The sequence below is a fragment of the Vipera berus genome, assembly GCF_964194415.1.
Source record: "Vipera berus genome assembly, chromosome: 6".
NCBI classification, from domain to species: Eukaryota; Metazoa; Chordata; class Lepidosauria; order Squamata; family Viperidae; genus Vipera; species Vipera berus.
In genome coordinates this window covers 23,448,233-23,475,259 of record NC_138208.1, presented here as the reverse complement: position 1 = coordinate 23,475,259, position 27,027 = coordinate 23,448,233, and the positions used below count along the sequence as shown (strand labels likewise).

Below are 27,027 nucleotides of genomic sequence, written 5' to 3'. Positions count from 1 at the left end.
CACAGTTTATATTAATATAATTACTTGCAACATTCTTCAAATACCTTAGATAAATCAGACAATAGTTTCTTTCCTGTTTTAAACTTTTATCTAAGAACTTCCTAGCAATTTTTTTAAAACAATGTGGTTGCACAGCCAAAACTGCATTTCATAGTATGCATTAACAATTTGAATTATGCTCCTGATTCATGAAAGCATAAATATCTCCTCTTGTCACTACACTACACTACACTTTGCAATGGAATGGCTAGTAATGCAACTATTCCCAAGGAAGCATGTGGAATTGCCACCATTGAAAAGTTCATTTTTTAAAAAATGTAAAAAAGACAGTCAGTTTGGTGTAGAAGTTAAGGCACTAGGTTAGAATCTGGGAGTTCTAGCCCCACTTCAAGGGGAAAGCCAATAGAGTGACCCTAAGCCAGTCATTCTCTCTCATCCTTACTAGAACTAAATGGCAAATGACTTCTGAAAGACTTGCAAGAAAATTGCAAGGACCTATCTAGGCAGGTGCCAGGAGTTAATACTGACTGGAAGATGACAAAATAAAAATGTGAATGAAAAAAGGCATCACGTTGGGATTTAGGACATTTCAAAATCCATCCTTCAGGCTGTCAGTCAGTCAAACTTGTGATACAATTTCTGCATAAGAAATAATTTGTTCCCACTTCCTAAATCCCTGACTTGTTTTCTTTAAGGAGTAAGAATACCAACAAGGAAGTCGGGTTTGCTTGGCAATAAGTAATATAAGGCAGTTTTATAAAAACAGTGTGTTAACACTGAATTTTAAAAAATTGATTCGGCACAGCTTTGTAAATGACAAGACGCTGTGCCATGAAGTTAAGCTTCCTGGGAGCAGAATTCAAGGTCTCTGCATTGGCTAACTGTGTCTCATTTTATGAGAAAGTAACATCTTAGAACTTGGCTGTTCTGGTTATTGGTTCCTGCAGCTATGAAACTGAGCACTGCAGTACACAAATGTATTCAACACTTAAATAACACTAAAATAGAAAAACTGTCCAATGCAAATTTCAAATTCTTCCTCTAATCAGCAGCTATAAACAAGCTACTAGCATCTGTCTATTTTTTATTATACAATTATATTTTTCCCAGGTTGCACTTGCTTTGAATTTACGAAATAAAAAGGAACAAAAGGGCTCACAGAAGTGAAGATCAGGAGAAAGTTATTCTTGACATCCAGATAGTGTTGTTTTAGCTATGTGTATTCCTCAAGTGATCAAAATTACCGGTAATATTCCAAAAGTATACCTGAATTAACACTGGCACATTTTTTCCCCCAAAGATTCAATTTCTCTCTTAAAATCAAGCCTTTTCTGAAATAGCTGGGAATAAAGAAATACCATCATGTATTTGCTAGAAGGTTTTCCATTTGGTGATGACAGTACCTGATCTATCAATAAGGTTCCATGATCCATAAGTAATCTGCCATGGGTCTGGGGTATGGGAGTTGCAATTTAGCAGACGTGAAGGACGTCAAAAAGGATAGAGGCATTGCAATTTGTGGAACTTCGTTTGGCAAGTCCACAGAAACTGGGTGGAATTTCAGTAGCATTCTGACATGTCACCATTGTTTGGGTGAAAAAATAAAAAATAAAACTTTATTGTATAAGTGTATCAAGCTTAAGATAACAAAAAAAATAATTCCCCCCAAAATATAATTCCCAAGAAATCTTAAACTTGCCACTTCCATGATTCCACATTATTGTCTTGTTTGACTGTCACTGTCTTGCACTAAGAGTAATATTTTTTTTAAAAAAAATATTGCATTCCGTAGCCATCAAAAGTTCATCTGCTCCTGGTCTATGTCCTTAGTATCAAACTAAATTCTTTATTCTTGCCTAGTTCCTTGCCCTTTTCCTTTGAATAATTAATAGCACAGCTTATGTCCAAAACCTGAAGATATATAGAGACAATCTAGTTCTTATTTCAAATATTCTAGCAGCTCTTCAGAGAGAATTGACCCATCCAATATGAATATCACAGTAAAAACTCCTGGTAACTCCCTTCTACTTCAATGTTAGGGGCTGAGGCTGGGATAAAGTGCTTCTCCAGGATCCCCATTGTGTTGTGGAACAATCTTCCATGTGAAATTTTAAGTGGTGATACAATTGGCCTTCTGTAAGTAAATTAAAATAGTGAATAATGCTATAGGGATTTTTGAAGTAGCTCCAGTTTTAAAGCTTCATTATTATTTTAATGGTTTTATTGTATTATAAGAAGAAGGGGAAGAAGGGGAAGGAGTGGAAGGAGGAGAAGGAGGAGGAGAAGGAAGAGGAGGAAAACTTTATTTTGATCATTGACCAATAAAAAAACAATCTGTTAAGTCGTGGGCTCTGGACAGCAGGAATGATGACATGAGGCTGAGTACAGAATAACTCATACTTTTATTCTTGCTGGAACTGTACTGAAGCTTGGGCCGCAACCAGCCACAATATATAGTCTAGCCCCTAGGCGGCAGCCAATAGGTTTGAACACACGCTTGCTGCCTGAGGCTGACTAATTGCAGGACCGGAGACGGCCTGTCTGGGTTGCTGGAGAGCCATTAGCTCCTCCAGCAATGCACGTGGTGTAACACCACAAGCCCAATACATAATACCCCTCCCCTCTTGGATCAGACTATGACACCCTTAAAATAGTCTTAACAACTGACTTATTAATCACTCCCAACAACTGTAATGAAAATAATAAAAAAATAATAAAAAAAATAATAAATCATAAATTTGCTGTGGATACAATGAAATTAAACAACGTCTGAACAGGCTTACCAACGCAGTAAGAGCTACAATGAGATTAAACAACGTCTCATGAACAGGCTTACAATGCAGTAATGGCAGTTTCACAATGCCAAGTTTCTGTAGGTAGTGATACAAGTTTCAGAACACTATACATCACTTTATTTTACAATAGTCTGTGAGGTACGCAGAAGGCTTGTGTGGCCTAGAGGAATGTCTTGGAGTTCCCCTCACCTAGTGGTCTACAAGCTTACCCAGTGGGCTGGGTAGACCCATGTCCCCTTGTGCTCCAGTGTCAAGGGGAATCAAAATGCTCTGGCTGGCCTCACCAGGTTGGCCCACCCCAGAGTCAGTCTGTTCTGCAGAGTAGGCACAGTGGTTGCTGAGCTTTGGCTGGCTTGCTTGGTCAGGGGTTCCCTTTTGCACTTCCGTGCTTCCCGGTTCTTCCTCAGATTTCACTTCTGCTGAGAAGGGGAAACCCTGGTGGTTCCAGTGTGGGCTGGCTTGGTTACCGGTTTGAGGACCTTGGGAGGGACTTATGCCAAAGTCCTCACTTAGTGACCGTTCTGGAAACCTTTTCCTGAGTTGGTCGATGCGTCTTCTGACCAGTCGCCCTCCCTCCAACCCCACTTCATAAGATAGGGGTCCGGATGCCTTGGTTATTTGACCAGGAACCCATAAATTCCCTGGACCATAGTTCCTGGCCCAAACCCAATTGCCCATGTGCAGCCCCCTCGGAGGTTTTGGTCGAGAGGCTTCTGTTGCCACTCTGTCTGGATGCAACCTGTCCAGTTTACAAATCAAATGCCTCCCCCAACGTAGTTCAGCAGGAGTTTTACCCATAGCAGTGCAGGGTGTAGAATGTTGGCAGAGTAAAAAATCTGCCAATCTGTGATGCCAGTCACCTGTGATAATATGCTTGAGTGCCTCCTTCCTTGTCCTCACCATGCGTTCAGCTTGTCCATTAGAAGAAGGATGAAAAGGCGCAGACGTTGCATGTCTGATGAGATTAGCTCTAAGGAAGGCCTGAAATTCAGCAGCAGTGAATTGGGCCCCATTATCAGAAACTAAGACATCAGGCAACCCATGTGTTGCAAAGAGTTTTCTCAGCACCTGGATGGTCCTAGCAGTAGTCATATTAGGAACTGGAATTACTTCCAGCCATTTTTAGTGGCTATCCACTACTATCAGGAAAAGCTGCCCCTGAAAAGGCCCAGCGTAGTCTATGTGAATCCTAGACCAGGGAGTGTGTGTTTCCTCCCACCTGTGAACTGGGGCCTGAGGCATTTCAGGCCTAGATTGCTGGCATGTATAACAACCATGAACTTGATCCTCTATAGCCTTATCAAAGCCAGGCCACCAAAGGTAGCTTCTAGCTAAAGCTTTCATTCTGACAATGCCTGGATGGCCTTCATGTAAGGAGTGTAAGACCCTGTCCCTTAGGGAAGTGGGAATTATGACTCTGCTTCCCCATAAAATGCAGCCCTTATATGCAGACAACTCATGTCTCCTGACAAAACAACTTTGAAATTCAGAGCCTGGACTTTTTTCCAACCAGCCCGTGTATACCCATGACAACACTCTACTCAGAATATTATCTGTGGCAGTTTCAGCAGCAATATCCCCTGCATGGAGGGGAAACTCAGGTAAGTCCTGTATGGACAGTATTCTAGCAGCAGGAGCTGGATCAGGATACATTAGTGGCAGTGGTAGTCTGCTGAGGCCATCAGCATGGCCCATTTCCTTCCCTGGTTTATGAATTAACTTAAAATTGTATGCAGACAAAAAATAGACCATCTCAACATTCTTGGAGATAGTATGTGGGGGGTTTGTTTGTCTGTTGTGAACAATCCCAACAGAGTTTTGTGGTCAGTGTAGACAGTGAAATCCCTGCCTTATAAATAATCATGAAATTTCTTAACTCCAGCAACTATAGCCAGGGCTTCTTTATCAGTCTGTGCATAGTTGCGCTCAGCAGAGGATAAGGTCCTAGAGTAAAATGCAATAGGAACCTGTTTCCTATTTTTCTCTATGTGGCTTAAAACTGCACCCACCCCATAGGGAGATGCACCACATGCAAGACATACAGGTTTAGACTTTATGTAATGAGTTACAGTGGACTTTTCTGATAGAAGTGCTTTCAAATCCTGGAAGCTTTTGTCGTGTAATTTAGTCCATTTCCAAGGGGCTTTTTATTAAGCAGCCTGTGGAGGGGCTCTGCTATTGCTGCCTTTTGAGGTAGGAATGTGTGATAAAAATTTAGGAGGCCCAAAAATGCTTGCAACTCTCCTTTTGATTTTGGCCTAGGAGCCATTTTAATGACCTTCACTTTAGAATCAGCTGGGTGAATACCATTAGCATCAATGCGGAACCCCAAGAATTCTGTTGATGAGACCCCAATACTACATTTGTTGTTCTTTAATTTGAGGCCCACTTCGTGAAGCCTCTGCAAAACAGCCCTGAGCCTTCTGGCCAACACTTCTGAGGATTCCCCAGCAATAAGAACATCATCAAAATAAGGGCAGACACCCTGAATACCCTTAAGTGTGCATTCCATAATCCCTTGGAAAATACCCGGTGCAACACTGACTCCAAACTGTAAGCATTTGACTTTGAATGCCCCTCTGTGAGTCATGATCATTTGAGCCGTGGCTGTCGCCTCGTCAACCGGCAATTGCTGATAGGCCTGTGCTAAATCAAGTTTAGCAAAAATGGTTCCCCCTTGCAAGGAGGCTAAAGTATGGTTGACTGCAGGAACCGGGTAAGCATGTTGTTTGAGGGCCTTATTTAATGTGCATTTATAATCAGCACAAATGCGAACTTCTCCATTGGACTTCAGTGGGGTAACAATAGGAGTTTCCCACTCCCCCCCATCAACAGGCTGTAACATGCCCTGTTCTACAAGCTTATCAATTTCAGAATCAATTTTGTGCTTTAAGACAAAGGGGACCCTGCGAGGTTTAACCCTAATTGGAACAATGTTAGGATCTAACTTAAAAGAAATTGGCGGACCAGTGTATGTCCCCAGGGTTGAATCAAAAACATCTGCATATTCTTCGCATACTGCCATGAGGTCTGCAGTTTGTGTCTGGTTTATGTTAGTAATCTGAATACCTAAGGCATCAAACCAATCAAGTCCAATAAGACTCGTTCTTTGGCCCCCTACTACTATTACATCCAGGTGCCCCAAAATCCCTTTAAATTTTACCAATAATATGGCTTCACCCTTAACTTTAACGTGAGCATTCTGAAAATCCATTAAAATGATATCTGAGGGTCTTAGTTTAGCCCAATTGTTACTGCGCCTACACACAAAGTCAAATGTGTCTTGTGAAATGATTGAGACTGCAGAGCCGGAGTCCAACTCCATCTTACATGGAACTCCTTGTAGCTCTACCAAGAGCTTAAGTTTAGGCTTGAGGGGGCATCGAGCCCCGGTGTGGCATACACTTCTCTGGCTTCTGAAGAACCCCACACTAACTGGACCCTGGGCCCCAGTACCTCTCCTAGTCAGTTCCTCCGAGTGGTGTTTGGGTGGCCTGTTTCTCTGACGGGTTCTGCAAACCACCGCGATGAGGCCGGTTCTTCCACAAGCTCTACACGTGGCTGAACGAAATCTGCAGTTGGTGCGAATATGGTTGCCTCTGCACCCTTTACATCTCAGTAAGAGAACTGCCTTGTAATCGTTCTCTCGCTGCTGCGGTGTTGCCTGTTGGGTTGCCTTTGGAGTTTGTTGATTTTGGGTTCTTCTTCTTCTGATGATTCTCCGGCACATTTGGCGACCTCAAGATGGACAGAATCTTCGATTTTTGAAGGCTTGGTGGGCTGAACTGTTTGCACTGCACCCCTGGTGGCTTCGTCAGTCATCACCTCATCCTGTGCCTCGGAGAACATTAGATTGGGTCTAGCAAACAGTCTCTGCTGAAGGATTCTGTCCCAAAGGCCACAGACGAGCCAGTCTCTTAGTTGTTCTTCTAAGTTTGAGAACTTGCAAAGGCGTGCGGCCTGCCTTAGGCCCGCGATAAACTCCGAAGCTGTCTCCCCGTGTAGTTGCACTCTTTGGTCGAATTTGAATCACCACGCCATCTCTGACATCTTGGGCTGGAAGTGCCCAGTCAGCTTCTTCTTAAGGTCTGCATATGATACTGCTTCGATGGGCGACGACGCGAAAAGGTTCTCTGCTAGATTGAAAGTTGCTGGGCTGCACACGCAAAGCAATGTGGCGGCCTTCAGGCCTTCCTCTGCAATTTAATTTGCTCTCAGATAGTTCTCTACTTGCGAAAGGTAAGACGGCCATTCTTCCGGATGCTTCACATTGAACTCTCTTAATTTGCCGACCTTCGGCATCTTCCTTAGATTCCTGCGTTCTTCGAATCCTGCTTCTAGGTTCAGGGAATGTGTCCTCTGAGCACGTGGTCGCTAGTGTGGCTTACTAGCTGGCCTAGAGGTGGGGGAAATGCCTCTTCCCTCTGGCGTGTACTGCTGACCCCTCGTTGACTTCAGCCCTTAATCAGTGAAGCAGGATCCCATCCTTGTCACCACTGTTAAGTCGTGGGCTCTGGAAAGCAGGAATGATGACACAAGGCTGAGTACAGAATAACTCATACCTTTATTCTTGCTGGAACTGTACTGAAGCTTGGGCCGCAACCAGCCACAATATATAGTCTAGCCCCTAGGTGGCAGCCAACAGGTTTGAACCCACACTTGCTGCCTGGGGCTGACCAATTGCAGGACCGGAGACAGCCTGTCTGGGTTGCTGGAGAGCCGTTAGCTCCTCCAGCAACGCACGTAGTGTAACATCACAAGCCCAATACATAACACAATCAATACAATGAACAAATTATTTCCTAACAACAAACACTGTTAGCAACCATTTGTGGGCAAGGTTTACACATAATGTAGCAAAATTTTGCTACTTTTAGAGAAATAAATTTATCTTGATTTTTTAATAATAAAAGCTATAAGAGTGCCCTGGAAATTTAAATAAAACAGGGATAATCAACTGGTGCTTTGATTTCTATGTTACTCATATTACAGGGGTTTTATGTGGGGTTTTTCTATATTTCTGTTCCAGACACGTTTTATATTTGTGTACTGCTGAGAGATGCGCAATTGTTGCAGGATAAAAAAATCAATTAAAAATTACTTCTAATCTGATCTAGACTATCTTCTATCTTGGATCTGTGCTTCTGTTGCTCCACTTTGTGACTGAAATGGTATGTGGGAAGATGTGAGGAAAAATACTGTGTAGGGAATGGTGAGATAAGAGAGGGCAGAGTTTGCGGCCGGATAGTGGCAGAATGAGAGGCTTTAGCTTCTTGGGCTATAAAGGAGATGGTGGGAGACTTGTACTTTCAGACTTGCAGGATATAATGTAGCCTTACCAAAAAGTAGAATTAGCTCATCTGGTCATGTTTCTTACCTGAGCTACCTCAGAAATCTGACAATGCATTCCTATCACTAGCCTGCATCACTGACTTAGCTTTGCTTTCCAAACAAGTTCTGTTTCAGACACATGCAGGCAGAGATGCAGCAGTGGGTTTGTGATGCCTTTGAAAATATAGAAATAGAATCTACTGCCATTTCCATGTTCATTAAGGCTACAATTCTACTGAACAGAATCTTATTAGTACTGTGATGGCTCCCTTGGACACCAGCTTGGATGACAAGGAAGAATCGGCTCCAAGGACATCTGAAAGGGACTAAGGGGAACACCAGGGGGACATGGAAGGCTCTGTGGCAGAATTGGACGGTCAAGGAGAAGCTATGCTGGGAACATTGGGGGAATCTGACAGAATGGCTGGACAAACAGCTGGCTACACAGACCAGAGGAGAGGCACAGCTGCAGCTGGTCAGCACAGAAGAGGAGGGATTGCCACCCCCACTAGATCCTAGGTTGCACAGAGCTGAGCAGAGGGAGGGGCAAAGGAGGTGAGGCGACCTATAAGGAGAAAGCCTTGCCCCTCCAAATGAGATACACCAGTCAGTGCCTATTTACCTTGGCACTTGGAACCTGGTGGTTGTCAGAGATAACCATTCATAATCTGTCCATCTGTGAATGTCTGTGACTCATTTTCTTGAACTTATTGTTACTGTGTTGTCACTGTTATGCCTTGCACCCACTGAAGTCAAGTTGCTTTAGTCATGCCTTGAACCTATAGGAGTCATATTGCTTTTGTTGTGCTTTGAAGCCATTGAAGCCAAGTTGCCTTCAGTGTGCCTGGAGTATGGAGAGTTATGGTTGCTTTCGTTAGGCCTTGCAACTGGCAATTGCTCTCATTCTGAGCAGAGTTCATTAGTTCACCTTGCTAGCATTGTCCCTATACCTTAGGTGTGGAAGAGACCACATCTAGTCTTTCTCCCATTGCTTCGCTACGTACAGTCACAGAGGTTGCTTGAAACTGACTCTAAGGACTGCACATGCAGAGTTGGGACCTGGGGAATGACTATGGGATTGGTGTATGAAATTAACAAGCTTAATCCCACTCTTACTGTGTGTGTGTGTGTGTGTGTGTGTGTGTGTGTGTGTGGGAGGGAAACTGAGACAAGATAGGAACTTATTTCTTGTCTAACAGTCCATTTCTACTCACAGGTTTTTCTATAATTCTAATTCATTAGGAAGTCGAGGCACACTTTTTGATGCATTTTTGTAAAAATATTTAATTGCTGCATAATCTACAAACAGATCCAGATGAGATTATCATGTGAAGCAAACATGAAGAATTAAATTACCATGAAGAGGCTTCCAACTGGCCTTTCCAATGACTATGATATCCCAGGACATCCAATTATGGATTTATCCACTGTAAAAAAAACTTTTAATAGATTCAAAATTCTGTAAATGCCGTCCTACTACAAAGGCACTATGAGGCAATGTGGCATGAAAGACGAAAACAATATATTTTCTGAAAGATTTAATAATCTTCCTTAGCACACAAACATTAAGCAGGATACCTGATTTCTGGAACGAAAGATTGTTTGCATATTCCCTATCCATGCTAGAAGCAGTGCATCACACAATAGCTACGGAATTGCTTTGTTTTCACAATAGGAGGAAGGGAAAATAAAATTTCTGAACTGTAAACTTCCACATGTGAAGGATCTTGTACTTCTTGTTTTTTTTTTAAAAAAAAACCTCTATGCATGGACAAAAAATATGCAAGGGAAAAGAAGGTCTCACTAAGCCATATTCACTATAAGCTATCATCCAAATGAGTTAGATAATGGCTGGGGTTCAAGTACCACACAAAGCCACAGTTTGTTTAACAAAGCAAATCACATAATGATTCAGTGCAATGTGTGAACCCATTTGGTAACTCCTTGGAACTAGTTAACTGGAGATTAGGAGAGCAGATACCTGAAACCGCCAAAGGGAACCATGGAGGCAAAAACTGGAGTGGCATTTCCTTGGAACAATCCATCATAGGACTAGGCTGATAGTGTCTTTCCTCTTCTAGTGAAAAATAACCTCCTATACAATAAAATGACTGATGTATATAATAAACAACTGGGAGCTGAAATCCAGACACATCTCACATCTCGTATCACCCACTAGAGCCTTGAACGTGTCTCTTCTCTGAGATTCCAAAAGGCAGTGAAAAGCTGGCTATTCTCTCTGGCCCTAATACAAAATAGTAGAAGAGCTCTTGCTGTTATGTATGTTTTTCTGCAAAGATATCATGTTTTTATTTTATCACTTTGACTTTTTATTATGTAAAGCTCCCAGAATTGTTATAGTCAGGGGTTCCTTTTAATTTTTTAAGTAAATTAACATTTTGTATTCTATCAGGTCTCAGAAATAACAACACACAAGTTGTTAATTCTCCAATACAAGCTAAACACAGTATTCATCAATAGAAATAAACCATCTTATATTCTATTGTAGATTTGTTAATTCATGGAACCTGCTTCCCTTTAAGTTAGCCATGATATAATATTTACCAGCCCAAAGAGGGAGATAGCAGAAGGATCCAAATATATCTAAGTGAAGGAAAAAATAACCATTTGTCATGACAGATAAAATTTCAAATTAACCAGATATTTTGTTCACAAACTACTTCCCAAATGAAATGAGAAATAATTAGGTGCAGGAATTAAGTCAGTTGAAATGTAAGCTATTTAAATAAAACAAATCACTTGCCCAATGCTCTCTGTCAACTGCTATTTCAAAACTCCATTTCTCTTGGTAGATCTGTTACTTCCCAATTATGAGCAGAGCTGACCTCATTTGGCATCCAAAGGAAGGAAAGTGGATTAACACTCATTGCATTTCAAAACAATTAGTATTAGTTCATTAGCAAAACCTAGCTCATAAAATAAAGTGTTGTAGTCCCACAGAAGGCATTTGGCAAGCTTTTGTCAATACAAATAGAAAAAGTATTCTTTCAAAAATATGTTTTATTTTAGGCTGATGCAGGGCTTTCACTTCAATACCGACCAAACAATTCACAAAAGAAAAAAAAAACATGTAATCACATTATAAACTTTTAGCAAGAACCAACCAACCAAAGGTTCACAGAGGCATTCAACAAATTGCAAGATGCTAAGTATCACCTGAACTGTGAAGAGCTGTTGTCTACCTTTCTTGTTGCCTAAAGCTACCATAACTGGTCTGGATGACCATTACATGAACACAGAGCACTAGAGTCTCTTTGTGACCTTCTATAATTGTACGTGGGAAGGAGTCTGAGACATAAGAGGAAGAGCTGAAGACTAGACAACTGAAATGCAAAAGGTATCTCACCTCACGGAAACTGAGGGCATGAGAAGCATTTCAGAAAGAACTCCTCCATTTTCTGTAGAGTAAATGGAAAGGAGTAAAACTCTGAGATATGCTAGAACGGTTATGGTAATGTAACCTTACAATAAAAATAGAACTAGCATTCATTGTTGTACTTCTTGTCTGGACTATCTCGAAGAGATAACATCGATTTTGCAAGTTTCAGAGTACTACTCTCTCCTTTCCTTTTATTCTCTTGAAAGCTAGGGACAGTCCCTTCCAAAATGTTGTCCGTACCCTCCTTTCTTCTGTGGTCTTTGACATATATTACATGCTAGTTGTCCATTCTGTGGCTCTTCCTCCTGTCTCTCAAGGTCATTCCTATGTACCATTACAGTTTGTGAGATGCAGATTTCATCTAGGCAACTACACAAAATAAACTTAACATCCAGCTTCTTAATTGGTTGCATGGAGAGGAGACACAACAAAAACTGAAGGTGAGAGGCACCCCAAATATACAAGACAGCTTGTAGGCAGCCTTGGAAAAATCAAGTTGCTCCTTGAGGTGGCATGTATTATTTGTGATTCCTGGGGAAAAACAGGGAGCCCCGGTAAGGGTAGGGACATATTTAGACAAAAAAAGAGTATCTGGTAGCCATAAATAGCCTGGAGAATGATACCTGAACTGAGGAAAGAACTCAATTATTACCAGCAAATTCAACCATAGAGAGAAGGTCAGGCTATTTGTCTTAATGGCAATTTATACAGCATCAAAAGATATTGCACTTATCCTCTGTATTTCACCATCAGTTTGAAGCTGATGGATAAAGGAGAAATTGAACTTCACATCTAACAGTATTGAGACTTCACCAACATAGCTAAGAATTGTGGCCTTTTTAATAAAGATTATTAGGCAGATCATAGGATCAGAACATGCTAAATAATAGTTTCAGGTAGTTTCAGATGCAGAGGACAGTCACTACCAGCAATAAAATAAACCCTTTTCTTTTCTTTTTAAAAAGATAAACACTACTAGGGCCTTGACACATGATGTAATATCCAAGGAAACTGTTGAGAGTCGTTGTGGAGAGAGAAGGGATGCAGCAGTCCAATGTGCTTGGTGGCTAAAGGTTTGGCATAATCTTGATCTGTGTTTAGTGCAAGGCCACCAGCACCAACATTTCATGGAACTGAGGTGGGTCATTTTAAACACTCAAAAAACAGATTGTTTTAAACACTACCAATGGCTGACTGTGGTAGCAAACCTGTAAGATTTCTCCAGGATACCCTGTGAATATTATTTGAGCCCACTCATGTCCAACTCTTGCTGAGTATGGATGATGGATGGACAATAGAGCTCCAGGCAGCAATGCAAACTTTAACAGGTGCAGGATGGTAGCAGAGGCTTAGTGATCTCAGGATATAAAATACTTTGGTTTATATGGTAGACATCAGCCTGCTTATTTTAATAAAAATAAGGATATGAAAGTTGAAATAAGAATCAAGTTGTATTCTGGTGCTGTGAAAAGGCATTTCAGATTCCTATAAGAGTGTCAGATTCCTGTGAGTCCATGCCTACTTCAGTGGAGTGATCACTTCCTTCAGGAAATGGTGTCAATATTAGAAAAATTCTTTGATGAGTTAAAAACTCCTTGTTCAGAAAGAATCATATTTCTATTCAGACAGCAAGAATCGCTTACAAAACCATTGTGCAAGGAAGCAGGTCTGTTTACTGACATTATTTTCCCTTGGTGAGGTACAATCTATAGATGTTATTAAATAAAAAAGGATTGGATGGGATTTGGAGGGCAAAGAATGGCTGAGATGCAAGATGTCTGTTTGAAGAAGAGAAAAACTTGCTTACTCTCAGAATATAATCTAATCTATATTCCTTCCTTTTTGAGGGAATGTGTCAATGATATATTAAGTGCAGCACAATTAGGAACAAATGTAAAATAAATGTGAGGAATGCTGGCAAAATATAGGACATAATGAAAGGGATAAACCTAGCTTTGCACATTTCTCTTGCTTTCTAACTCAAAGAAGGCCTCTACCTAAAGAAGTATTCCATTCAACTCAGTAGAAAACCCCAACCACACATTCAAAATCCGAAAGTGCTAAAATACTCAAATGACAAATACTTCCTGGAAGGCAGTCACTCATTTAGTACAATTATCTACAGTCATGGCCGAAATTGTTGTCACCCCAGACATTTTTCCAGAAAATCAAGCATTTCTCACAGAAAAGTATTGCAGGAACACATGTTTTGCTATACACAGCTTTATTCCCTTTGTGTGTATTGGAACACAACAAAAAAGGGAGGAAAAAAAGCAAATTGGACATAATGTCAAACAAAACTCCAAAAATGGGCTGGACAAAATTATTGGCACCCTTTCAAAATTGTGGATAAATAAGATTGTTTCAAGCATGTGATGCTCCTTTAAACTCACCTGGGGCAAGTAAAAGGTGTGGGCAATATAAAAATCACACCTGAAAGCAGATAAAAAGGAGAGAAGTTCACTTAGTCTTTGCATTGTGTGTCTGTGTGTGCCACACGAAGCATGGACAACAGAAAGAGGAGAAGAGAACTGTCTGAGGATTTTGAGAACCAAAATTGTGGACAAATACCAACAATCTCAAGGTTACAAGTCCATCTCCAGAGATCTAGATTTGCCTTTGTCCACAGTGCGCAACATTATCAAGAAGTTTGCAACCCATGGCACTGTAGCGAATCTCCCTGGTCGTGGACGGAAGAGAAAAATTGATGAAAGGTTGCAATGCAGGATAGTCCGGATGGTGGATAAGCAGCCCCAAACAAGTTCCAAAGGAATGCAAGCTGTCCTGCAGGCTCAGAGAGCATCAGTGTCAGCGCGAACTATCCGTCAACATTTAAATGAAATAAAACGCTATGGCAGGAGACCCAGGAGGACCCCACTGCTGACACAGAGACATAAAAAAGCAAGATTACAGCTTGCCAAAATGTACTTGAGTAAGCCAAAATCCTTCTGGGAAAACGTCTTGTGGACAGATGAGACCAAGATAGAGCTTTTTGGTAAAGCACATCATTTTACTGTTTACCGAAAATGAAATGAGGCCTACAAAGAAAAGAACACAGTGCCTACAGTGAAATATGGTGGAGGTTCAATGATGTTTTGGGGTTGTTTTGCTGCCTCTGGCACTGGGTGCCTTGAATGTGTGCAAGGCATCATGAAATCTGAGGATTATCAAAGGATTTTGGGTCGCACTGTAGAGCCCAGTGTCAGAAAGCTGGGTTTGCGTCCAAGATCTTGGGTCTTCCAGCAGGACAATGACCCCAAACATACGTCAAAAAGCACCCAGAAATGGATGGCAAGAAAGCGCTGGAGAGTTCTGAAGTGGCCAGCAATGAGTCCAGATCTGAATCCCATTGAACACCTGTGGAGAGATCTTAAAATTGCTGTTGGGAAAAGGCGCCCTTCCAATAAGAGAGACCTGGAGCAGTTTGAAAAGGAAGAGTGGTCCAAAATTCTGGGTGAGAGGTGTAAGAAGCTTATTGATGGTTATAGGAAGCGACTGATTTCAGTTATTTTTTCCAAAGGGTGTGCAACCAAATATTAAGTTAAGGGTGCCAATAATTTTGTCCAGCCCATTTTTGGAGTTTTGTTTGAGATTATGTCCAATTTGCTTTTTTCCTTTTTTTTTGTGTTCCAATACACACAAAGGGAATAAACCTGTGTATAGCAAAACATGTGTTCCTGCAATACTTTTCTGTGAGAAATACTTGATTTTCTGGAAAAATTTCGGCGGTGCCAACAATTTTGGCCATGACTGTATATGGAAGTCCTACTGTAGAAGTTATTATGGGACCATCTGCAGAAGGAATTCCAGGTCTGTTCAAGCCAATGTAACTGAAACTTTATAAACTGAAGAAAATGTGGTAATTTTGGATTTCTTTGGGCAAGTAGCAATAGGACATCTGTGTTTATAGACTACAATAACTAGTATGCTAATTCCATTATTTCACTTTGTCTTTTCTGTATTGAGGACAACCTTCTCCAGAGCAGAGTGTCTTCTATCCATGCTAGCTCTCTACATGATTGAGGATTCAAACATAACAAATTGGTTGGTTCGTGGCTAATTATATACAAGTGTACTCTTTGTCATATTTATTCATTTACTTCAATATTTTACATAATCTTTCAGGGTAAAAATATCCCAGGAGGAATGCATAATAGAATTCTAAGCAGCTGCATAAAGTATTTAGTATAATTTATTCTTATATAAGTGCCCAAAGACATTGTCAAAATATAAATAGTTTTGTAGCTGGAATCATACCCCATGTACTTGAAATAAATCTGCTAATTGATGCCTACAACAAAACATAAACAAGCTTTATTTATTGCCATCTGAAAAGTAACACAACTCTTCTTCACCACCACCATCACCCCAAGAAAACAGAATTAACAAATTCTGGACAATTAACAAAAAAAGTCTTAGATAGAAACACTTTTCCAAAATTGTAAGAAGAAGCAACAAATTAAAGTTTGAAACACTGAAAACAGTGAACTATAGAGAAATCTGAGAAATTAGTCTGTAATTATGTCATGTCTTCCTTGTGCTATGCTCAGCTCTTGATGGCTTCATGAACATTAAACATAATTTTTTCAGCAATAATGTAGGGATGGTCTGCTATTCTCACCTGTTCAGGTGGTTTTTCAATCCTAGCATATAACTTGGGTTTCCAGGTTGGCCTTTCATCCGAGTACTAATCCAACTCTAATCCAACTCTTAGTTTTATTTTGTAAAAAGAGATAAGAGCTACAACCTACCTGAGTTTCTATTACTGCATTCTGTACTGGATAATAATTTGAATATTACATGTATTAAATTCAGCTTTATCTTATTTGAAAAGACAAATATTTTACAGCAGCATTTTTTTCAGTATTTTACCCTATTTTCCAGTTTTTTCATTTGACTGCATATGATTCAATTAAAAGTCCACTGGAACATTGTGGTAAATATTTTTTTATTCTGTTCAATCAAGTCTGATTCTCAGAGACTGCCTGGACAAGACCTTGCAGTTTTCTTGACAAGGTTCTTCAGAAGTGGTTTGCCTCATTTTCCTAGGGCTGAGAGAAAGTGATTAGTCCAAGATCACCCAACTGACTTTGCGCCTAAAGTGGGACTAAAACTCATATCTTCCAATTTATAACCTGACATCCTAGCCACACACCACACTGGCTCTTGTAAATATATTACCAAGCAATGAACAACCGTAGAAAATATAAACAGAAGACTTTAGCCAGCCTCTAGACCCACTGGCTTAGAAGGAAGAGAAAGTATAATTTTGCCTACAAAAAAATAAAACCAGTTTTAGCTAACTAGGAAAGAAAAAGTTCTATTCAATAAAAGTAATATTGGCAAGAAACATAGCCCAAAATCAGCAACATTCAACATGTAGAATCTAATCCATACTTCTATCAGTTCCAACATTCCATGTTAACATAAATCCATTAAGGCTTATCAAGATCTTGATGACACTCAGCTATTTTTACTGAATCAAGACAGTCTATGAAGGCGTCCGAAGGCTATTTTGGAACACTTAGATTAGATTAGGTAAAGTAAAGGTAAAGGTTCCCCCGCACATGCATGCTAGTCGTTTCTGACTCTAGGGGCCAGTTCTCATCTCTGTTTCAAAGCTGAACAGCCAGCGCTTGTCCGAGGACATCTCCGTGGTCATGTGGCCGGCATGACTGGACGCCAAAGATGCACGGAACGCTGTTACCTTCCCACCGTAGTGGTCCCTATTTTTCTACTTGCATTTTTACGTGCTTTCGAACTGCTAGGTTGGCAGAAGCTGGGACGAGTAACAGGCGCTCACTCTGTTACGTGGCACTCGGGATTCGACCCGCCAAACTGCCGACCTTCTGATCGACAGGCTCAGCGTCCTAATCCACTGAGCCACTGCGTCCCTCATAGATTAGATTAGATAACCTTTATTGTCATTTTTTTACTGTGGGCACAATGGCACACATTAAGAATGAAATTTAGTTGCTTGCTCTCAAAGTGTACACATACAATGCACATTTAAACATATTATATACAACATATGTATAGACCTACACCCCTACATATAAGTAACATATAAATATTAATCACTGTCCATCTTGAATACATAATGGACGGAGGAAGCTTTAGCGTTCACAAGGTTAATACTGAATGGAACAAAACTCTGACAGGCTGAATGAGTGTCAGTAAATTTAAGCTATTGATTAGTGATTTTTAGTTAGGAATTTGGAAAATACTTCATTCTGGATGAAACTGCAGTCCTGTTGAAGTAACAAGTTCGGAACTTGTCTTCCTGGAGTCAAATCTGTAAACTAAAGGCCGATGCTTCTTCAATGTCCAAATGTAGAGTGCTAGCTTCTATTTTTGCAGTATGGTGATATCCTAGCTTCAGTTATTCCCATTCTAATAACTCCCAAATGGACTATTACAGGGCATCCCCCTGGATATAACTTCCAAAGAAAGTCAACCAGTTGCCAGTCTGTTATGAAGTGGAATCCTAACCCTAACACCAATCATAAAAGCATTACTTTAACAATAAGTTACTGCAAAAATTATATTTTAGTATATATGACTATAAATGACATGGAGTCCTGTTCAAAGATGGCCTTTGTGATCCCTGTTAACGTAAGCACTGAAATCCAATCTTGGAGCTTCTTCACCAATCAATTATGGTTGATGCTATCTTTAATCAGAACACTCTGGAGAAAAAGTTCACGTTGGTGTTATTACTGTATGGCTTTAATGTGCATCTCCCATAGAATACACACTGCACTTGCTGCCAATCTTGTGCAAATTATGCAGTTGCTCTGCATTCGGGATTGAAGAAGGAAATAGACAAGCATATCAGATACCCATCAGCAATGTCACATGTAATAATAAAAAAAATGTTTCCATGTCCTAAAGTCAAAACCAGGATTTCTCAGCTTTGGAAATGTTGAGATGTGTGGACTTCAATTACCAGAAATCTTCAGCCAACTACGCAGGCTGGATAATTCTGGGAATTGAAGTCCACACATCTTAAAATTCCCAAGGTTGAAAAATACTTGTCTAAATATTCTACACTCCAAAACTGTTTCTGCAGATTTCCAACCTGCATGTGTGTATAGGCTCTTCTATTCTTGATCCTTTATTTGGAGAGCTATTATGCCAAGAAAAAAAAGAAATGCCTTCTCTTATGACACAGCCACCTCTTTTATCATTCGCAGAGTCTAGGTCAGGCCTCAATTCTAGCACTAGAAATTGAAATACAGTGCTGACACTCAAACAGAAGGTCAAGAATTATCAAGCCAGCTATATTCTGTTGTTGTTGTTTTTTAAAAAAAATTAAGGACACCATAACCAATTGCTCACCTAAACAGAAGTGAAATCAAAAAACAAGTTTTGATATCATGCCACTGTGGACATACATTATAGATGGACCAAGGATCGCCTTTCAATTTTAAGCAGAACCGAACATTTATTATACTGAGGAAAGACTGTAGGATTAGACATGGTTCGAATCATTTATTACCAACTTTACAATTTCACTTTTATAATGCTAAAGTCCAAATAATGCGTGTATTTCAGAAAAAAAAGATATTCAGTTATTTCATAAGATTTTTTGCATATTATAGATAAGTAATATATCTCTTTTGATGTAGCTTTGCACTGGATCTTTTTATATTAAAGTGATCAGCATGTTGTACAGGAACAAAATGTTCCTATTAGAAAAAATTAGCTACCAGTTCTCCCGAAGTGGTGCAAACCGGCTGAATCCCACAAGCGAGGTTCCATTATTGTTAATATTTGCTTCCTTTCTTAGCATTTGTGATTTTTTTAAATAACTGTTTTTATATGTTAACTGTTGTTGTATGCCACCCTGAGTCATTCTTTTGAGAGCTGGACATCTAAATAAATTTGATGAATAAATAATATGGCTATTTATCCTTGCAAAACTGCTGGGTTCCAGTATGATAGTTCTTAAAGCCGTTTAAATGAACCTGCACCTGAAGTAAGAGAAAATAATTACAATTGTTCTGAGAAAATAGAATTTGAAGAATATAAACATATGCATCTCCATACTAGCATTTAAACAAGATTTTGGCTAAGGACAAGTTTCTTCAATATATACAATTTCATTGCAAGACAAATATCAATATAGCCAGGACAAATATAAGTGCCCAAGGCTAATTAGATTCGAGTTCATTAATTAGGGAATATTAAAGTCTTTGTTCCTGAATTACAGGTATAATTTATTCTGAGTTAAAGTGTGAAACCTTTTCCACCCAACAAAGAGTTTTAATTACTATGACGATGAAATTGCATTATTTGATTTATTACACCACTAACAAAGTCTCTTTTTAAAATAAAAAAAAATGAAATTCTTAAAACAGTTGAATAAAAATTAAACACAAATGGAAAGAAGCATTCTCAAATAGCCAGCTTTCCCTCTACAAGTAATGATCAGCACTTTTTATTTTGCCAAGAAAGAAATTGATAGCCAGTGCAATACTTTAAGCACTAACCATATTGGCCTCTCTGGGTTCTTCCTGAAACCATTCTGGTTGTCAAGTTTTGTACCAACTGAAATTTCCAGACTGGAGACAAAGCAGTCTTCAATAGAGCATACTTCAATAATCAAGCCTGAAGATTATTAGTATGCACAGCACTTTTAGAGTTATCTTCCCTGCTTTCTTGGATTAATATTTTCTTGACATGAAATAAAGAATTTGAGATTGGTTCAAAATCAAATATTGGGCTATCATAAAAAAAAAGATACCTGGGCCGAATTAGACTCTTGGGAAGATCTTGTTTGTAACATATGGGATAATTTTGATACGTTAATAACACAGTCAAAAAGCTAGAGAAAGGTTACTTTTATGAACTTTAAAACAACCTTCCAATGTTGGGACTACAATTTATAGATTTTTTCAATCATCTAGTACAGCACCTTCTCTTACATGAAGTCCCCTTCATATTGTCTAGCTATTGTACTTTTGAGCAGATACGTGCAGAAACCCGAGCTTACCCGTTTCATACCAAACAGGAATTTTGTGTTATTTTTCTCAAAAAGCCTCTGCACCCCATACCGGTCCTATCAACCGAGCTCACGGGACTTATTGACAAATATGTAAGATTGTTCTGAAAAGAGCCTGTTTATCCCCGAAACAACCGAGTGACAGGAACTGCCGTGAGAGAACTAGCCCGGGTTCTTGCAAACGCGGCGACATCTGGCTTAGTTAACTAACCAAGAGCAACTCAACCTGTTGCGGGAAGAAGAAAAAGAAACAGTGCCCTCCGCCAGCTGAGAGCCTGCTTTTTTTTCCCCTCCGGGGAGTTTCCTTTCCTCCGTTTCCTCAGGAGCCACTGAACCACGCACAAAATGCTTCTTGTTGGACCACGGAAACGGATTTGGCGACAGGACGAGTGGAAGAAATCCTGCGCCGGGCTACAATCACCGGATCCAGCCACCATGGAAGTTCCTGGAAATAAAATTCTTCCGGACTCGGCGCACAAACTGGACATGCCCTCCTCTACCCCCAGCGCTTCAACGACAATCCGACACAACAATGGACACAAACCAGCCCTCTCCGGTCAGCTTCAGCTGCGTTTCCTTTTCCAGACACGCTCACACTCACTCACTCACACAAACACACACACCGGGTGGAAACGATTGTGAGTGATCTCGCAGGGAAAAGCCAACCGGACGTCTCCCTTCCGCCAAACAAGCTGCGGAGAAAGAGGCTGCAAGACTCACCTTCTGCTGCCGGCGGGCCATGTCTGTTGGCTGCTTGGCGTTAAACGGATAGGCGATGCACCTGACGATGAAGACGTAAAGCTGCAGCCGGAGCCGCTTCTCCCTCTCCTCTTTCTGCAGCCGCTCTTGCTCTTCTTTGCCTTCGCTCCGCAGCGAAGGGCTGGGGCTGACGGGCCGGGTCGCCGCGCCGCCACCGCTGCCCTGGCGCCCGGAGTCCCGGCTAGCAACCGGGAGGGCTCGCGGGGAGCTGTTCGAGGGGCCGCTCCCGCCGGACACCCCCAGCAGGTCCCGCCTCTCTTCCTCGAGCACCTCCTCGGACTCTTCCTCGCTGGAGGACGGGTCGAGCATGGTGCCCCGGGCGGAGCGCACCTTTCGCAGGACGCAACAGAAGAGCACCGCCGCGAAGCTGACGCGCCTGAAACCAAACCAGCGGTTACCTTTCCGGACACGTCGAGCTTCCACGCCCGACTATTTCCTACGAGCCAGCCAGCAGTGCCGCCGAAAGAGAAGGGAGGGCGGAGTTTGCGAAAGGGGTCGAGCTTGGGGACAGCTCTGATCGGCTCCTATCAGCGGCCGGCCCGGCCCGTCGCTACTTCCCTGGGCGGCCGGGAGGGAAGCTCAGCTCCGCCCAGCCGAGAGCATCGGCGCGACTCACAGGTGGGAAACCTGTGGCGCCCACAACAAGCAACACGTGGAACGGAATGCTAATAGCGCGTCTCCATTGGCGGTAGGCGCTCCGGCCACCCTCCGGCCTGTTCGCGGCCGCCTTAGCGCCGGAAGGTCGCGCCGGGTGTGCGTCCTGCGCCTCCTTCACCGCTTTCCCTCTTGGCCGCGTCTTTCAAGGGGCGAAGAAGGTGGGAAGAAACGGGACCACCAGCTCCGCCAACGAGAAGACCTTGGGAGTTGGGAGATAAGCCAGTCGATCCTGTCAGGCGAGCTGGATTCGAGAACTACGTGAGGCAGGAGCGCCGGTTGTGGAGAGGGGCTGGCGCCTCTGCAGCACTGTTTTCGGGTTTGACGTCTGAACGGCGCTCACCACCTCCTTATACCCCCCAAACCGATCTCGGTTGTTTTGCGTAGGGGCCCTCAGTGCCTCCTGTCGCAGCGAAGATAGGTCAAGCAAGAAAGCGGTGAAAACTAGGCTACCTTGCTTGACTGCCTTTCAATTAATTGGTTTATTTGTAGTGGAACATTTTAGACAAAAGCCTTTCCCCATCACACAGGACCCTTTCCTGGTAGGGTGCTTGTTTATTGAGCAGATACAGCTAGATACACTGGCATCGCCTCTGTTTTTTTCGATAGTGGTTTCGCTGGAGTTTATTCCTTAGCTTGAACTGTGATTAGGATTGTAGGATAACGGGAGCTTTGCCAGAGCTGTTTGTTCATTTTACAGCATCTCTCTCTATGTCATTGATGCACTGTAAATAGAGGTGACAAAAGGTCACAGAATTCATTCTGCATTTCTGAGCCATGAAGAAAAACTATGCTAGTTCTTTGCAAAGCTCAGAGACAGAAAATGGGGATTTTGAATCATCTAGGCAGTTAGGGTATCAGTTTTCCTCCACCAGTGAAATTAGGAATCCCAGTTCTGCAGCCTAACCAATCCTACCAATTTGTTTATGTTTTCACATTTAATTTAAGAGCTTCCCTTCTTTCCCAGTTAAAGAACGTCAGAGCAATACTAAAATAATATAAAAACATATCAACATTGATTGTCCCTTGCTGGTTGAGTGCCATTTCCCACAAGGATTTGCCTTATTCATTATACAAAATAGATCTGCTCTTTTTACATCCACATTGCAAAATAAGATGACCTAAGTCTTTATGTTTGGGATGATCCTAGGCCTGGAAAAATACCTGAGTTCTATTATTAATAACAAATAATGTCTGTTTATATTATAGTAGGAGACAGCACTCAGGTGACATTGGATGACTTAAAAGCAAAAATATGCGAAGTAGATAGGTTTGCATTTGAATTGGAGATTGCTTTCTTATCTATATACTACTAAAAGTCTTGTCATGATCTTTACCTAATGGTGCATCACATGGCAACAGTTTTTGAGTCATTGTATCACAAATGCACAGTGTCCTAAATCTGTGTCCTGAGAAAGTGAAATTAGAGACATTGTGGCTGCTTTAGTGCTACTGGCTGCTGCCGGGCTGCTGCTGCGGTCACATGATCTTCATTTTCAACATTCCATTACAGTTTCCCAGCCACTTTCACAATCCCTTGCTCCAGTTCCCACACCCAGCAGCAGCCACTTACCTGCTTGCTGGAAAGGGAAAGGAAGGGAGGGAGGGAGGGAGGGAGGGAGGGAAGAAGGAAGGAAGGAAGGAAGGAAGGAAGGAAGGAAGGAAGGAAGGAAAGGAAAGGAAAGGAGATTTCTGGTATGCCCTGCCAGCTTCCCACAAGGAAACTTAATGGGAAAGCTGGCAGGAAGTTGGAAGTCGGTCCTTCCTTTTTTGTCTACCAATTGTCATTCTGTTTCTCTGTATAGTATAGGTAAAGAAATGTGTCTGTAATGATGATCCAATAGGGCACAGGTTGTATAGTTGTTACGAAAACTACTTGGAGACTTGAGCTCAAACAGATCAGTCTGTTACCAAAATAGGAGATAGGTGGAAATTATCCCTCTATCCAAAAGAGAATGGCTTCTAGACTGCTACTTAGCAGATATATGAGAAAGAGAAGTAAGAATTTCAGTTTAAATGAAGTTGCATTTGATGTAAAACAGTCTGGTACTAAAGGCAATATCATAGAGTAGTTTTAACCTGTAGTTTTAGCTTTCACTTGAAGTTACTTTCTTGGTCTGGTATACATAGTGGGATTGATATCAGTATTGCTAGTCTCACTGTGCTTTACTCTCTACCCCTTATACTGCTATCTCAGCTACTTCCTCTTTGGACCTGAGTTGCACTTTGGACCTGAGTTGCACTTCTTGCATCTTCCCTGGGAATACAGCTGGCTTATCACCATCAATATCATCTTTTTTACTCTTCACTCTGATGATGATGATGATGATGATGATGATGATGATGATGATGATATCCATTCAGTCAAGTCTGATTCTTGGTGATTCTATGGGCCAGGTCTCTCCATGTCTTCTGATCTTGTACTACTTTTTTGAGTTGCTCTATGCTCTAGCTGGTGTCAGCTTTGATGGCATCCAGCCACTTTGTTCTTTGACTGCTTGGATTCCTTTTACATATGCACTCTTACTACCAGTTAAAACCAAGCATGACTTAGTGTAACATAGGACTCCAGTCATTGTGATAAACTGTAGTTTATGGCTTCCTATGATTTGCAAGCTAGACTTCGAATCTTTATCAACTTTATTCATAATTTGTAATTCATAATTCATAGTTTGTAAGCCGCCCTGAGTCTTCGGAGAAGGGCGGGATATAAATGGAATTAAAAAAAAAAATAAAAAAATTTAAAGGTCATTGAACTATCCTTGTCAGAAAATTAATCAGGGAAAAATATATCAACAGCAAGGTATTTTCAGATGGCCTAGAAGTTCAGAAAATCATCTGGCAAAGAAAAAAAAGATAGTGCTAAGGGAATATCAGAAAAATAGCTTATTATTCTCTTTTGCAAACAAAAATGCAAAAGCTCAATCTTTTTCTCAGCACAATAGTGCTGTAACTGGAGAGGCTTAATGCAGAGATTTTGCATCTTGTAGAAGAGTGAAAGGTCCAGGAGCTACATCAGAAAAAAAAATGAGCTGACAGATCTTTTTCAGTAAGTTGCCCAAGCAGAGCTCATTGGCCTTTATGAGTTGAATGACAGGTGAAGCTTTTCCCTGAATGAAAATGAAATATCAAGAAATATTTAGGGTAAGAGAGCAATTGATGCTTAAAAAGTAAAAGCATGACCTATTTCATTGAACTCGTCAATGGCAAAAGGCAAAATATTCTTAGAATTTACAGGGCAATTCTTATATATATACCAAAGTAATGAATGAACCTTTTATTGTCAAAGTACAACCATGCATACATTGAGATTGGCTGAGCCTCCCTTTGTGCCCCCCACCCGCAATTCACAGTGACAGCAAACCCTCCATCTTATTACACCATGTGAACTAATTGCACAACACACCGGCCTCGCAAGTCAATCATACATAAAGTTTATAAAATTATTTCCCGTTCAAGAGCCTAACAGCCCATGGATAAAAGCTGTTCTTCAGCCTGTTGGTACGGCTGGCTATACTCCTATATCTCCTTCTGGATGGTAGGAAAGTAAGATACACCAAGTTCAGCTACACCAACTCTCAGATAAGTGGAAGGATCACTGGTGGATTGGCACCTCCAACTAACAAAAAGGAAGCAAACAACCTAGGAAGAAAACTGAATAAAGCAATTTTTCTGGATAGATTCACATTGATTATCACTTGATTTGTTCTAAGTTCTTCTAAGCTACTGAAAATGCCCTAACTGTATTAACTGATTTCTTGGGGGGGTGTTTATTAAGATATTTAGGTAGTACCACTTCCCTTATTATTTTAAGCATATAACAGCACTCAGGGATTGTAATTCAGGGAATAAAAAAAACCCTCATGACGTTGATAGTGTTATCAATAATAAATTGCAAACACAGCATCATAAAAGTTAAAAAAAGTTAGAACTTGTTATGTGAATTTGGGAAATAAGTTTTCAGTTGATGCCATAGTATTGTGATTAGTACAGTTGACTCTCCTGTAAGGATACATGAACTGGAGACAGCCACATTTATAGGCAATGGGTAGTTTTGGAGTTTTGAGATCATGATGTGATGTAGGCAATTTCACAAAATGGTTTCCTTGTCAGAGGATTGCCTATTTTCGAGAACTGCTATGATCGACAGAGATAGAAATCACTGCTTCTCAGAGAGCAACTGGTGAGTTTATTTTCAGGAACCTTCTTAATCCCCTGAATGCTTCCTATAACTTTACCTTGATTTTTTTCCTCCCCTGCTTATACAGGTGCACTTTTAAGCAAAGCACTGGACAGTACTCAATCACCATTTTTATTAGTTATGAATACCTATGCGGCATATTTATGAGCATTCTCATATTCAACTTAGGTAGTTCCACTTGAATAATGTGAAAGGAAAAGACTGTTGATGAATCCCTTTGGGGTTCTCCAAAACAGGAAGCATATTCAACAAGAAGATTAAAAGACAGCCTACTTTATCAGAATGTTGCAAACCTGATTGTTTTTCTTTTCTTTTACATCCATTCTTCCACATTGAGTGAAGAAGGGGCTGGCATTAATCTCTTCCCAATTCCACCTCCTTTCCCAGAGATCAAGGAATGCTTTCACACTTTTTGTTTTTTTAATAGCCTCTGAATATTTTTCTCAAGGTCATCACCATGACTCCCTATACAGACTACAAGAGCTGCAAGTACAGAGGTTTTCCCCTGAAAAACAGCCGAATGGCAGTAGGGGGCGTGTAGCTGATGAGGTTAAATTGCAATCAGTGACATCTGACAGCTTTACATATTAAATGATTACTTTGCTACTGTAACTGGAGGTCATGGCATGGTCTCTGATCGTCCCTGGTCTGCTGCCATTCCGTTTGTCCAAAACAGATTGAAATATCTGTGCACAGTAGGGCTGGCCTAAACACTTCTGCTAGAGACTCTGTCTTCTCCCCACCTCTCTATGGAAGGCAAATAAACAAATAGGCAGTTGCTTATGCTGGAAATACGACTGCATCTTCAATCAAATCAATATTTATAACAGTCATAGACCAGCAGGAGGCAATGAGGTATAGTTATTAGGAAGAAATGTGA

At 41.0% G+C, this 27,027-nt stretch overlaps 1 protein-coding gene across 4 annotated transcripts in view; it reads right to left on the bottom strand.

The window, feature by feature from the left end:
- Positions 1-21,703, bottom strand: part of CADPS2 (calcium dependent secretion activator 2) — a 373,090-nt gene extending 351,387 nt beyond the window's left edge. For all 4 annotated transcript variants that reach the window (XM_081331670.1, XM_081331671.1, XM_081331672.1 and 1 more), the window contains exon 1: positions 21,254-21,703. In XM_081331670.1, the coding sequence (XP_081187796.1) occupies positions 21,254-21,601 (348 nt within the window). In that variant the 5' untranslated portion in view covers positions 21,602-21,703. The remainder of the gene's footprint in view (positions 1-21,253) is intronic.
- Between the last annotated feature and the right edge of the window lie 5,324 nt (positions 21,704-27,027).